The sequence below is a fragment of the Montipora foliosa genome, chromosome 1, assembly GCF_036669935.1.
Source record: "Montipora foliosa isolate CH-2021 chromosome 1, ASM3666993v2, whole genome shotgun sequence".
Lineage (NCBI taxonomy): Eukaryota > Metazoa > Cnidaria > Anthozoa > Scleractinia > Acroporidae > Montipora > Montipora foliosa.
Window position 1 is genome coordinate 66,427,751 of NC_090869.1, and position 14,818 is coordinate 66,442,568.

The following is a 14,818-nucleotide window of genomic DNA, read 5'->3' on the forward strand; positions in this document are numbered from 1 at the left end:
CTAACTTTAATCTTTATTATCATTTTACCACTGGAAAAGTGATGTTTTAATGATAAGCCTTATGACATGATCATTTTCCTAACAAACCTTATAATAATAGAACTGTCATATTAAATGTATAACACTTTTTTCATTCTTTCTGTTTGACAGGCTATGCCACACAAATTTGCTTCAAGAGGTGGTGCCATCTTACCACCACCCCCTACTCATCCAGCACCTCCTCCCCCAACGGTATAAAGAGATAGAATGACAACTGTAGTTGCATGAGAAGTAATAATGAATGTTTTGTAAGGAATCGTTCATCGCATTCTGAAGTTCACACTAATAATACATGACCTGCTAAACGCCCTTACTTGCAGTCGGAGACTGAATTTCTGCCGGCTTGGTGCTCGGTCCCTGAACACGACCCATGTATGACCACGGAGCACAGTACCACAGCCAGATGGAATAGGCTGGGAGTTGATTTTGCTCAGGGAGAAAAACCGGAGTACCCGGAGAAAAACCCTCTCAGTCAGGTTGAGATTAACTGAAACTCAGCCCACATACGATCTCAGGGCCGAGAGTTGAACCCGGGTCGCAGAGGTGGAAGGCCCGGTTGATAACCACTAAGCCATCCTGATGTTAATACATTTGTAGGTCTTCAGACAATTATTTTTTATCAGTCTGGGTTTGCATGTGTATGGTATATCCAAACAGTAAGACTTATTTGCGTCAGGGCATGTACAGTACCGCTCAAGAGTACAATGTACCCTTTCATGTTTTTTCACATTTTTCTTTAATACAATGTAATATTACAAGTCTTGTTATCTGAGAAAAATACTGACAATTTTCACAACTATTGTATAATTTAATTTATGCCTTAACTGAATTTACTCTGAAAAATACAAACTTGTTTGTTGTAGGAGGTAGACCAAGAGAGGCTAGATCTCTATGAGAAATCATTGGTAGCGCAAACCATTGCGGCATTTTCTGCAGTGCCAGATGGTGATGCTAAGAAACCTGCAAAACCACAAGTAATATCCAGATACCAAGCATCTGAATCATCATCTGATATTCCTGATGAATTACTTTCCGCAGAAATCCTAGAAGCAAGGACCAACAGAGATGTGGTAAGACAAGAAGAATCTAAAAACCTAAGACCAACAAAATCAAAATCTTATTATTGCTCAACTTAATGTTCTCCTGCAGATTTCATTATTGGCTTGGGCTGCATATATTACTAGTAAATTTAATTAACCTCTTCAGGCCCACCAGGTCTCCCCCAGTTACTGAGTAAAATCGTCGTCTCACTCCCAGGAGTCAGTTGGTTAATATCATCAATAATTAGAGATGGGAATCGGTTGAGATTTTATTTTTGCATTGGTTGGGGAGATTTATATTAGGAACAAAAAATATTTGATTGTAGGTGCTCTTTAACCTATTCACCCCTTGAGCAGCCTCCATCGACGAATAAAATAATAATTATTTGTCTGGCATCAGACAGTAAAATCTGTAAGTCGCACTCAATCTCAGGAATAAATGGATTATATTAATTAAGAGGTTTTAATGGTTACTTCTTGGTTTTTCAGCAAATTCTGAATCACTGCATTGATGACATTGAAAATTTAATTATGCAAACTAAGAAATCGGCTGAAGCATGGAAAAAGTTGCAGAAGAAGAAGGGCAAGGCCAAACGTGAGTCAAAACTTTGACGTTTTAAAGTATGTTTGTTAAAGTGCTACTATGATAAAAAAAATCACTGCTTTTTTTCTTCAAATTTAAGAAGTGCGATTGCTCAACACTTGACTGGCAAAATTTTGAGATTTGAAATTTATCCAAAGGTTGTTTACAAATTTGAATGTAAGTTTTGGACTTCACAGTCCACCATAACTCATGTTCCAAATGGACCTCAGAATGTTGGATCTAGGGAAAAGTGACGTCATTTACTCAACAACTTAAAATGTCAGCGTGTAAACAGCTTTTTTTTAATCAATCCTTAAAACTTAAGTCAATTACTCTTGAGTTAACCTAGTTTTGAAATCCAAATTAAAATGAAAATATTATTGATAATTTTGTCACAGTAGCACTTTAAGTATGTTAATATTGATTGATACACACATAGACAAGCGAAAATAAACATTTGGAGTCATCATTTTGACATTTTCAAAGGTAAGTACAGATATGTGAAATGTTACATAAGTATTTTATGTATGGTGCTGTCAGAAATAATTATTTGACAATAGGAAGTGCGAAAACAAATATTATTAGACAACTACTGTTGTGAAATCTGATTGCATGTTAAGTTTGGGTACTGCTTTAAATTGTTTTTATACATGTATCATCACCTTTGAAAATGGTGTCATGAAGACTCTGAAACATTGGTTTTTATTGTTTATTTTTCCTTGTTAAATGTGTCAACCAAAACTAATTTTATTAAAAATTAATTAATTTACCTTTTTTCTGTGTTAACCTTTAGGAAGTTCTTTATCACTTGAAGCAAAACCACCTCCTGAGGCAGATTTCCACGATGCTTTTCAAAAATTCAAGCATGCTTTCAACGTGCTGGTAAAATCTCTCATCTTTGAGCAACAAATCTGTTTAATTTTTACTATATCCCCAGCCTTGGGTTCAGGGATGAGATCTCACTTTAATGCATACTGTTTGCCTGTGAACTTTGCTGTTGGGGATGACAAAATGAATTGATTTAAAGTTAAATAGGTTACAATAACATATACATCTATCCTTGTTGTAAATATCCTCAATTTCTTGCATTTTTCTGTCTCCATGAATCTACTGGGAACCTTCTGACACCCAGATTGTTACACTTCTCTCTACATCTTAATTGTTTTTAAAAAAGATCCCATTCTAGGGAAGTCTTTCTAAACACCTTTTCACCATTTTCAAAACATATGCACATGGGACTGAAAGTATACTAATTTCTAGTCAATCTTTTTGCATCCACAGGCAAAATTGAGACAGCATATTCACAATCCAAATGCTGCTGAATTGGTGCATTATTTATTTGTCCCCCTTACTCTGTTAGTACGCTGTACTGGAGGGTAAGTTATGCGTGTGGTGGTTCTTGGTCGAAGTGTTGATGTATTTCAACCAACGTTTGGTTGCAATACATAATAGTATTGACATCAATTTAAGCAATTATAGCTTTGTAAAGTATTGATGTTTTTTCATTGCAGTCCACAGAGGGCCAGAGATGTTGTTGCACCTTTGCTGTCTGTTCAAGCCATGGAATTGCTGGAGAATTGTTTGTCCTCCACAGAAACTGAAATTTGGAGGTCTCTTGGACCAAACTGGAACATGACTAAGTATGTAAAGGTTTATATTATTATTACTTGTTCAGGGAAGCTTTTTTCTTCATCTTTAAAATATTTTTGGGCTGCCCAAAAAGGGACTAACATTGTTCAAGGTGAGAAAAAGTTGCTCATGAGCTGCAGGCCTGCGTGGTTGAAGCCATATCCAGGTGTCATTGCCATGAAGAAATGCACATGTGGCTGTAGACTCCTTGACATACTGCTTACTAGTCCACTGCAAGGTTCCTCCATCAACGTGTTTTTGAGCCTGGTTGGACAGAGACAGTGTTGGGCCACATTTCGTGTCAAATAAGAGAACAAAGTTGGGTAGCCAACTTTGAAGGCCAAGAATCTGGACACCCTTATTAGTATACGACCACACTTAAGCATTATCCTATTCAGCAATAAGTCATAAAGCACCCAGAGGTGGTTTATGTTGTGCATGTGCCTATCCCTGCCAAAATCATGGTAGAAGCTATCTGAGTTTCCATAGACTGTGATCTGTCTCTTGTCTTGTTTTGTTTAGTAAAAACTCAATTCAATTGTGGTAACACTGAACAGTAAATCTGACAAAGCTGTGGGCCTTGATCTTCTGAAACTGTGTTAGTTGGTTATTGGGGCCAACTTACAACTCCTAGTTTTTCTTTGCATGACTTTCATGTTTTTTGTCTTGATTCAATGAAACGCAAGCCCAACTTTTGTACACTTTAGCTTTGTTAAAATGTTCAAATCAATCGTACAATACTTGTCTTGTTATTTTCAGGTCAAGCAAGCAATTCAAAGATCAGTTTATTCCACCTTATACACCTGTGTTTAAGGATGGCTGGGTACCACCGCATGTTATTGCTGGCAAAGATGTGTCCAATGTCAGTGCCACTATTGCTGCCAATGCAGCAGCTATAGCTCAGCTTAATGATGAACAACGAAAGGTTTGTTTTTGTTTCACAATTTTAGTCTTTCCACCAATCCTCAGGTGGCAATATGCGAGTTTAATGTGTCTGTATGGCTAGTATAGGGAGCATTACAAGGTATTCTAGCAAGATTGAGAAAAAAAAAATTGCAGCCCACCTAGGGGTGAAAGCAGAAAAAGCGAATATTTTGGATTGATATAGCTTATATGAATAATTCTAATGCACAATGGGTGCACCTTCCCTGGCCTTTCCCTTTTGTGGGGAATCTGACCCTGTGAACAATTTTCTGAGGATTATTCCAGTCTTAAAATGGAAATGCGGTTGTTTTTATCCTGTGTAAAGTTCTTCTTTAAATAGAAAATTCAAATATCAAAATTGCAGTGGTTGCAGTAAGTATATGTACCAACAGCCAACGAAAATGCGTAGGCTACTTTACTCAGAGAAATCGGCTACTTTTTTCCCCAAAATGAAGTAATTGAAGACTGATTCTTTAAAACCTCGGATTAAAATTCATTTTCACAATGAGAGCATTTGGTTACTCTCCTCAAACTAGCCACCAAATTCAGATTTTATTGAAATCCCTGAAATTATTTTATAAATTCATGCATTTAGCCACTACTCAAAAAAGTGGCCTTAAGAGTTTGGTGTTTTGCTGTTTGACTCCAAGGAATCCCACGCTTCTTGTATTTTCTATGTGATATATTTCTTGTGATGTTACTCAGTGGTTGGCTGTCTTACCATGTAGCACTTTTTAGTGTCTTACAATGTAGCACTTTTTTGCGGATTTTGCAAAAATAAGTTCCAGCAGAAAAAAAAAACACCAGCAAAATTAAAAACCGCAAATATAATTATAAATGTAACTAAAAATGACCGTTAATCCACTAGTGTTACTATATATCATACATTGGGGTAAAAAGGATTATTTTGATATTTGCATTGAGACAGAGCAATCAGAGCTTGCTACAAACAAAATGAAAGGATAAAAGGTTAAGTCAATATTTTTCCAGTCTCTGAGGTACAAGAAATGAACTCAAAGCAGTCAATCAAAAGGTAACATTAAACTGGCTCAAATATGTCGTCCAAAGGGACACCATTTTTTAAGGCCTCCAGCATGACACATTTTTTCCACCCGTTCTCGATGATTGAGGGGTTTTTTACCAAAAAAGTAATAGAAGTTGAAAATAGTCTTGCTGCTTGAAACGAAAACTGCAAAAATTAGTCCCCAGCAGAAATTTCAATTCGATCCCACGAAATTTTTTTTTTCGCACAAACCTCAAAAAATTGCCAATTCACAAAATGAAAGTCTCGGAAAAGTTACGTGCTACTGTACATGGTAATATTCCACTTATCTCTCTTGCTAAATCTTAGGGTGAGGATCCTTTTTCCAATCCGACAGTTGTGTCGGCAGCTGCCAAGTTTAGACGCCTCACCAGTGTAAAAAAACCTGAGGACACAGAACCAACAAGGTACCAATAAGAGAGGTTTCATTGGAAATTATTGCCTCCATGTTGTGCAACGCAAACAATAGATCTCCCATCACCTCCTTTTGTCTGCTTTGTACCTAGTGTGTACATTTTGCCTTTTGTTATCTGTATCTCCTTGATGATGACTGCAAAATTATTGTTAGGTGTCAGTTCAGGTTGCCATAAAAATGGTCTTTCCAAATAAGGGGGTTCCACATGATTTAGAGTTGAGTTTACAATATATCCTGGGCATATTGTTTTTTTTTCCCTTGGCTCTAATAATTTGGGCCTTATTGGCTTCGACTTAAGTTGTTGTGTCTCTTGTTTTGGCCCCTCATTCCTAAACATTCCCAACTCGAGGCTCAGGGTACGAAATTTATTGTGTAATAATAATAATAATAGTTAAGTGATATCCCTCTTTCAGCGTAAAGGCTGAATTACAAGGATGGTCAGTGACAATAACAGAAGACAATACAATACAAAGACAGTCAAATAGATAATTATATAAATATGATTAAACGCACTAACTAACAGAGAAAAAAATAACAGAGAAGAGGTTTACAACTGATCTTGATACTTAATGGTGGAGGAATCTGCGAACCGCTTTGTCGTGGGGACAAAGCGCACCAGAACACGTTCGCCTGAACGTGCAAATAAAGCCCATTGAAGGGAATTTCACGTGAAAGTATGTCAAAGTTGTTTTAACAGCTACAGTGGTAATAGAGTTCTATTGCTTAATTCTTCAAAAACTTACATTGTTTGTACTTGTTTCAGTCCAACCAAGAAGGGGTTGAGAAGAGTTCGTGTTCTCTATGAATTTCAAGCGAGAAACAGCAAAGAGCTCTCTGTCCAACCGGGAGAGGAAGTTGCTGTAAGAATAATGATAATCAAGTTAATTAATTTATTTATTGATTTTTTCCCGCATCTTTTTCTTGCTGTTATTGCATGAAAATTGCTGAGACAAGATTTTTAATTGGTTATTGTCATTCTATGTTGCATAGGAGAATCTTTGTTTACATTTATTACCTGCATTAGCATAAGGTTACTATATTGTTTTAAATGACTCGGCTAAACTATCATCTACTTTTATGCGCATGGTTTGGCCATGCAAATGAAAAATGATGATATTTAGAGGAAACAGAAGTCTTCAAGCTAAGTCACTAACTATTTTGCAAACCATTAGGCTATGCGGATGACAGTGGTCTCGAGTTATTGTAGACTAGAGCGATTTTCAATCGAGTGTCGTAAAACCAAAACCAAAGTAATTACTTTGGCCAATCAAAAAGGATGGAGACAATCCAGTAAACCAATCAAAGCTCGAAGCGCGGGAAAATGTGCACGTGCGAGTCACGATTGGTTTTGGTTTCACTTCTGATTGGTTGAAAAAGTGGCGCAAGAACTTTGATCCAATCACTGAGTGAAGTAATGCAAAACCAAAGCAATTCGCTAATTACTTTCGACATTCAATTGAAAACCGCTCTCTCGTAGACTATCAAAGAACTTTTGCTCCAAAGTAAGGCTAGTGAAGATGATTAGTGTAAAGACAAAAGAATAATTTTTTGGCGGCCATTTATAAATACGGTCTATTGGGAAGTGATATTAGAGATCGAGGACTGTCTTCTTCGTCGCTTAGTTAGTCACGCATGAAGAGATGGCCGGCCAAGAAAATATGGCCATGCAAGCTCCTCCTCGAATCCAGATTTCGCATGGCAGTTTTTTCTTATGCCTGTCTTTTCCTCACCCGTGACTAAATGAGGAAAGAGGGACTGCTTGTAGTCCAGGTGAAGATGATACTTGTATGCTATAGTTTAGTGTTAAACCCTTTTTTTGTCATAATTTTAGGTATTGCTGGATTCCCGTCAGTGGTGGTGTGTGAGAAACACAGAGGGAGCCATTGGTTTTGTGCCAAATACAATAGTGGAAGAAACAGGTTAGCTTTGATGGTGTAAATGATGCCTTGGATAATTGACAACCATTAAACTAAGTGGAGGTGGCTAGTCGTGTGGAGGTAAATATCCAGCACTAGCCACCGACACTGAGGTGAATAGTTGTTTTAGTGTATACTAAAACAGTATAGCACGAAAAGATGATTTTAACGTATTAATTTCTACAACTATTAAAATATTTTCGGGCGCAAATCCCGCGCGAGTTGCTCAGAGGCGAATAGTTAACAACTATTCAGCGAAGTGGAGGTGGCTAGCGGTGGATATTTTTCCAACGCGCGACACTGAGTGTGACACTGAGTGTGACACTGAGTGTGACAAAAGCGTTACACTGAGTGAGTGTCTAAAACAGTGAGATAATATACAGCACAAAAAATTAATTTGGATGTTTTCTTCACTTGTCACGGATGCAAATCGGGACGCCATTTTTTCCCGAGTTGCTCGGAGGTAAATAGCACAGGATATTCGGAGTTTGACGAGCCAATCAGCGCGAGAGTTCAACGCTATCCACTGTTTTGGTATATACTAGCAAAGGATATTCGGAGTTTGAGGTGGCAGTCAGAGCGCACCTTCTACACTATCCACAAAATATAATGTGACGCAGCAAGTACAGGACAATTTAACAAAGAAGATTGAACAATGACAAAGTTTATTTAAATGAAGGGAGATCTGTATCAGATAAAATAAAGATAGTGCTTTAATAAGAAATTTTGTTTTAAGCTGAAAGAGATATTTCATGTTAACTGACCTCGGTGAATGGAATGAAGAGATTTATTTTTCGGTGTTGACTTGGGGATACTCGGAAAAAATCCGAGTGCTTCCTCGCAGGAGTCGGCCATTAAACTAGGGTCATGTGACATTTGTCCCGCTCCTACTGCTAGGATCTAAATTGCTGTGTTACATGTTACTGTGAAAATCTGAAACGCGTGGACACTGGATATATTTATGTAATGTTATTGTGTAAGAGGGAGGTGCGGTGGCCTCATGGTTAGTGCGCTGGAATCCGGATCGAGTGATCCGGTTTCGGGCCCTGGCCGGGGACATTGTGTTGTGTTATTTACTCTCATGGTGCCTCTCTCCACCCAGGTGTATAAATGGGTACCGGCGAATTTAATAGTGGGGGGTTAGCATACCTTCCAGGGGGGAGTTGAAATGCTCCTAGTCGCTTCATGCTATAGAAACCGGGATAAGCTGACTTTACCTTTTTATTGTGTAATTGAAAAGTCAATCACGCGCGAGAAAACTAAACCGCAACCAGTAACGGTAATCTGATTGGTGGCTGCACGATTGGATAGCAAAATCAAATCAAAGTGTTCATGGTTTTCGGATTCGCACAGTAATAAAATTTCGCAATTTTCATGACGAGATGATCAACTGCGCATTACAATAATGCTTAAAATAATAACCAAATAATAATAAAATCTTAAAACTTACATCGTGCATTATGAATAAGTACTGAATAAACTAACTAAGAAGGTACGTCTTTAAAGTCTTTAAAGATTTAGCCATTCTAACTTGCACATTTAAATCATTGCAGAAGCAACAAAAGCTTGGTCACCCAAGGTTGTTAAAATTTTAAAGTTCGGGTATGACAGCGGTATTCCACTGTCAGACAGACCAAAGACTATGATCTAGAGGTTGAAGGCTTGACTCTAACAAGATCAATAATATAAGACGGGGCCAATCATTCTATGAATAGCTTTCACAGTAAAACGGGTAACCATTATAACTGAAATAATGACGATGATAATAATAATAATAATAATAATAATAATAATAATAATAATAATAATAATGTATACATACATGTACGCATCTCCTGTTGTTCGTCATCCAGCATTTGTACTGACTTTTTCCCGTCGTTTTCTGTCGCTCTATGTTGGTTGCGAAACGGGTTTATTGTGTTATCCACGTCGTTGTAATCCTTCGTTTGTATTCCAGTTGTTTTGCCAAATCCTCCGACAACAGCTCCTCCACCGGTGCCGACATCTCACGTGACTACGTTGGTGAGTTGCAGTGATTTCATGTCTTTTTCCAGGCCGGGTTTCTTTTCCTGTCATTAACTTTAAGTGACATAGCGAAGTAGCGACCCTTTTGTTTCAGACTCAAAACGCAACTTTTTGTGAAAATTGCTGTATGGTATCAGTTTTGGGCAGTTTTGAAGCAAAAAGCTCCTTATGCGGTCAAAATGGCCGAAAAATGAAACATGGGACTACCTGACTTGCAGAAAAAGAGAATTTACATTTCATAACTTCTTATGGATCGTCTGCTATGCTGTAGTCCAACAAAAGCCTTAGAAATATTCCCTAATACATACAAGTCTAATCCATTCCTCGTGAAAGTTTAACCATGTAATTATGTGTCGTATAGCTGTTATAGCTGGAACTTTCCAGTGAATGTAATTACTGGTAGAATCTTCCAAATGTCTAACGTTGATGTGAAATGAATCTTAGTCGCAGAAAACTGAAGCCACGAGTTACGTGTCATCGGCAACAGAAAACAACAATGTTCCTCGCGTGGAGTTGCGTCCTGTCGGCCTGGCCAAGCCAAATCGTCCTGTCTCTGCGCCGCCTACTACACAGCTTGTTATACCTCCTCCTCCGCCCACCAGCCCTCCCCCGGCTACACCCCCACCACCTGTCAAAGCCCCTTCCCCTGTGATTATCAACACCAATAGAACTGTTCAAAAAGAAAAAGGTTTGTACCAATTTCTTTGCTCATATACACAAATGAACTAGATTGCGTCGAGTCTGCAGTACGGTGGAAGACCATCCGAACTAGTCATCGCCATTCGTCGGGTCATTTCGGAGATCCGACTCCTTTCGGAAACAGTCGTGTTGTAACCATAGCTTTCCATCCCGTCTCAGTTACTGTGCCATTGAATTTTTCATCTGACTGGGAGAACATGATTTTAAGAACGAATAGCCTGTTGGCAGAGGTTCCTTTATAACCGTCTCTTGATGAAAAGGAAAGGAAACCTAGCTCCTTTTCACGGATCTCCACGATGTCGTCCAGAACCAGTTTGAATTTTAGCGCTTCCGCCATTGAGTGGAAGTGACGTTACACTGACGTCACGTCGCGCATACGTGTCAGAACCCCGAGGAGATGCGTGCAGAGGTTCCTTTTCTTCTCGCTACAGAAGCAAATCAGTGGAACCTCAGCTATGCAGGGTAATGTTATGTACGCAGAGATTTTCCAAGCGAAAGACCATGACTGTTAATGAAACGAACAGGGCTCGTTAAAATCCTCACCCGTTCGTTATTTATATTTGTAATGTATCGCAATCAAATTTCGGTAGTTCTTTATTATGATTTTTCTTTTCAGGTAACACAATCCCAGAAGTCTCGGACTTCACCAAGGCTATCCAAGCAAAGAATCTGAAAAAGATTGACCCTGAAGCAGAAAAGAAACGCCGAGAAGAGTCCCAGCAGAATAGTAAACATTTCTTTATCTTTCTGCCCTGTACAATTAAATTTTAAAAATAATCTGGGGATTGCTTTGGTTGTGCTGTAGGTCGCTTACTGATTGGCTTCAAATTCTCGCACCTCGTTGTTAACCAATCAGTGGCAAAAGCAAAACCAGTTATGACCTGTTGCGAACTCGTTTCCCCGCAAGTAGCGCCGGCTGTATATATTTTGATGAACTCATTTTGATTGTCTATATCTTTGATTAACTAGATAGAGAGCAGGGATAGCGCAGTGGTGAGAGCACTCGCCTCTTGCCAATGTGGCCCGGGTTCAATTTCTAGACTCGGGGTCAGTATTGAGTTCGTTGGTTCGCTACTTTTCTCCGAGAGGTTTTTCTCAGAGTACTCCGGTTTTCCCCTCTCTTCAAGAACCAACTTACAATTTAATGAGTTGATTTCATTTCTGTACAATGTCCTCGATTAGTGCCCTATTTTTAAATAATAAAAAAAAATCAGTGCTGTTTTCAATTGAGTGTCGAAAGTAATTAGCGAATTGCTTTGGTTTTGCATTGCTTCAATCAATGATTGGTTCAAAGTTCTCGCGCCACTTTTTCAACCAATCAGAAAACCCTATCAGAAGTGGAACCAAAACCAATCGTGGCTAGCGCGTGCACGTTTTCCCGCGCTTTACGTGTAATTACTTCGAGTTTTGATTGGTTTACTGCATTGTCTCCGTCCTTTTTGATTGGCCAAAGTAATTACTTTGGTTTTGGTTTTACGACACTCGATTGAAACTCGCTCTTAAAAAAATTTGATTAAATAGTTTCTTTAGTTTTATTTCTACGATAATTTTACGATGTTGATCACACATGTGACGTATTATTGTTCTTACGCTTTCCTAAACAGTGAGCTCGACTGACAAGTTAAATGATGAACTGAAACGACGGATGACATCCAGCCAGGGTGGAGTGTCCCCAAAACCGCAACGGAAACGTAAGAGCAATATCTTATGCGGTCTGTATGTGGACACTTTTGCATACTTTGGTTTTAGAAGCGCTGATGATACCGCTCCAATTTGGTGTTCTGTGTTTTAATTTGCTAGAATCACTGCCTGTGGTCAACTTGTCTGCCGACTCGGAGGCCAGTGAAGTCAAGGAATGGCTCAACAGTAGAGGTTTCAGTGAGAGGTTTGTTGATCCCCGTGAGAAGGAGCGTACAATTTCTATGTATTGTGTTGTGCCCCAGCGATTACATAGATCGAGTCATTTGAGAGGCTTAGCATCTTGTGTACGTGAAACAGCAAAGGGTCATTTGTGCCTATGTCCTGACATGCAGGAAATGGCGAAAAAGTGGAGGATTTGGGAAAATTCTGCGGCCAAATCCTCCACACGTCGCTCTCACCGGTGGCTCAGTTGGTTGAGCACCGGACTGTCACGCAGGAGGTCGCGAGGTCAACTCCGGCCGGACCAACACTCAGGGTCTTTAAATACACTGAGGAGAAAGTGCTACCTTTGTAACTACATCTGCAAATGGTTAGACTTTCAAGTCTTCTCGGATGAGGACGATAAGCCGGAGGTCCCGTCTCACAACCCTTCAATGTTAATAATCCTGTGGGACGTAAAAGAACCCACACACTTGTCGCTAAGAGTAGGGCACGTAGTTCCCGGTGTTGTGGTCTGTCTTCTGAGAAGACAGACCACAACACCGGGAACTGTGTATCGTGGTTGGGAGGGTAAAAAAAGGTGACGCTCTGCCAGCTTGACTGGCAAAGTTAATAAAATAAAATAAAATCTTGGCGAAATCGCCAAATCTGCCATTTTTGCCATTGCCTGCATTTGTGGACATATCCGTTTAGACGGTAGGCTGCTGATTGGCATAAAAGGCTCAGGGACACCCAACGAGAATATAGTTCAAAACCACTTAAACATAGCATTATTAAACGTTTGTTAGTAATTAAACGGTAGATATAGGCATACTTTTATCCCCTAAAAATGTTTCATCTGTTCGGATTTCCTAGATTAGAGGGATCAGAACTTTCCGGCCTTTTCGAAAATTTCAGCCAGAAAAAAAGGCTCCCGAAAATTGTAGGTGACCTTTGTAGAGTAAAAATCCGTTAAAAATGGGCAATTATACCATTTTTCAGATGTTCAAAAATCCTAGGAGAGGCAGGCAAGCAAGAAATTTTACAACAAATGTTCCGAAAATTCTAGATCTCAAATCGTCTTCCGAACAGATATTTTCCGAAAATTGACGTTGGGTGCCCCTGAAGGCTCACTCTGTCTAACTTGTTTCTCTGTCTGTTTTGAGAAGTTACGCAGTATTTGTAGCCAACAGGAAAAAATTATGATTTATTAAAATCAAACAATTTTCTTTGAGTTTTGGCACAAAGTTCATCCCGACGTTTGCTGTTTCCCCTAAGCTAGCTTGCGTGGCGGGCGTTCGAAGTCGAAGGGAAAGGGAGAACGAGGACGGTGCGCGAGGAAGAAGTTGTTCATCGCGCGCCCTCCTCGTTCTGCCGCCGGTTCCGTCCTTTTCTCTTCCCTTCCCTTCGAAAGTCTTCCACGTAAACGTAATGCTTAATCTCTCTATTTAAAGATCGCTTTTCTCGCAAAAGAAGACTTTTCCAGCGAGTCCTAAGCGTTTGATAATTATTTTGCTGCTGTTTGGGGTGTTTAAAACGCGTTTAAGAGCCATTTTCCGAGAAAATCGAAAATCGCAAGACACTCGTAAAAAAATCGATTTTTTTTTTCTTTTGCCAAAACATCCCTTTTAGTGACCTAATTCAAGAAAAAATAGTTTTGGGTTCAAGTGATTCATTGTACGGGAGAAATAACAAAAAGTTTGAAAAATCGATTTATGGCTGGTTTTTCGCGCTTAAAAACAACAGAATCCGACCTCAACTTCGAGAAAACGGTGAACGCATAAGAAACAATCCCTAACATCGAAACTTCAGGCGAATATTATTTCGTTCTTAATCTTTGAAGCCCTAAAAGAAAATTTGAAGAAATAAGTTTTTTACATTTACAATCGACAAGTTTAAAAAGGACATATTTGTGTCTCTTGAAATGTTAGAAAATGAAAGCGAACTTTAACTGTTGAAAAAGCCCTCTGGTATATGCCGCTTCCTAGTAAAACCCATATAGAATAAAGCCTTGGCTATTGAAGTAAATTAAGGGAAAGTCTTAGCTCTGGGAATTAAATACAGCCCTGACACTGGAGTAAGCAATTTGAGAATTTCATTTAATAAAATGTATGCAAATTAGACGGCCCGCTGAAGGAATTCATACTAAACAAAAGTTTAGTGCAAAAGGACTACTTACTGTTGCTAGTAATATGTTTTTACAGTGAAAGTGTTATTTCTAGCTTTCAGCTGTGTTGGTGAGAGCCGTAAATAACTTTTTATATGACGACTGAAAAACGTTTGTTCAGCCACATTGCCGCAGCGAAATCATTGAGATCGCAACTTCGAACTGAAACTGTCATCGCTTGATGAAACTCCGTTACCACAATGGTAAAATAGTTTTCTTCAGGGGAAAAAAGCAGAATTAAAATGCATTCGAAACCGTTGACTTCGATTTTGAATTTGTTTAGTTAAGATTTCAAGCCACCACAAGGTCTTATGACTTCTACTGACCCACGAATCGGTTACATATGCCAAGGTCACGTTAGCAAACTGTCACGAAATACTCAATAGCTTCTGTTTTTGGTCTTTGTTTTGTTGGTAAAAAATACATACAATTTTCACAGAACAGACCTTCTTGCTTAATTTGATTTATATATTTGTATTGGTCCAGACACATGCATATGC

General features: G+C 38.9%; 1 protein-coding gene across 1 annotated transcript in view; it reads left to right on the top strand.

Annotated features, from left to right (window-relative positions):
* Positions 1-14,818, top strand: part of LOC138005611 (epidermal growth factor receptor kinase substrate 8-like) — a 35,979-nt gene that overhangs the window by 9,945 nt on the left and 11,216 nt on the right. The window contains exons 10-24 of the mRNA XM_068851816.1: positions 151-231; positions 903-1,109; positions 1,569-1,674; positions 2,456-2,544; positions 2,944-3,038; positions 3,174-3,302; positions 4,051-4,216; positions 5,567-5,664; positions 6,436-6,532; positions 7,504-7,591; positions 9,546-9,610; positions 10,058-10,301; positions 10,929-11,039; positions 11,917-12,003; positions 12,113-12,197. Coding sequence (XP_068707917.1) covers positions 151-231; positions 903-1,109; positions 1,569-1,674; positions 2,456-2,544; positions 2,944-3,038; positions 3,174-3,302; positions 4,051-4,216; positions 5,567-5,664; positions 6,436-6,532; positions 7,504-7,591; positions 9,546-9,610; positions 10,058-10,301; positions 10,929-11,039; positions 11,917-12,003; positions 12,113-12,197 — 1,748 coding nt within the window. The remainder of the gene's footprint in view (positions 1-150; positions 232-902; positions 1,110-1,568; positions 1,675-2,455; positions 2,545-2,943; positions 3,039-3,173; positions 3,303-4,050; positions 4,217-5,566; positions 5,665-6,435; positions 6,533-7,503; positions 7,592-9,545; positions 9,611-10,057; positions 10,302-10,928; positions 11,040-11,916; positions 12,004-12,112; positions 12,198-14,818) is intronic.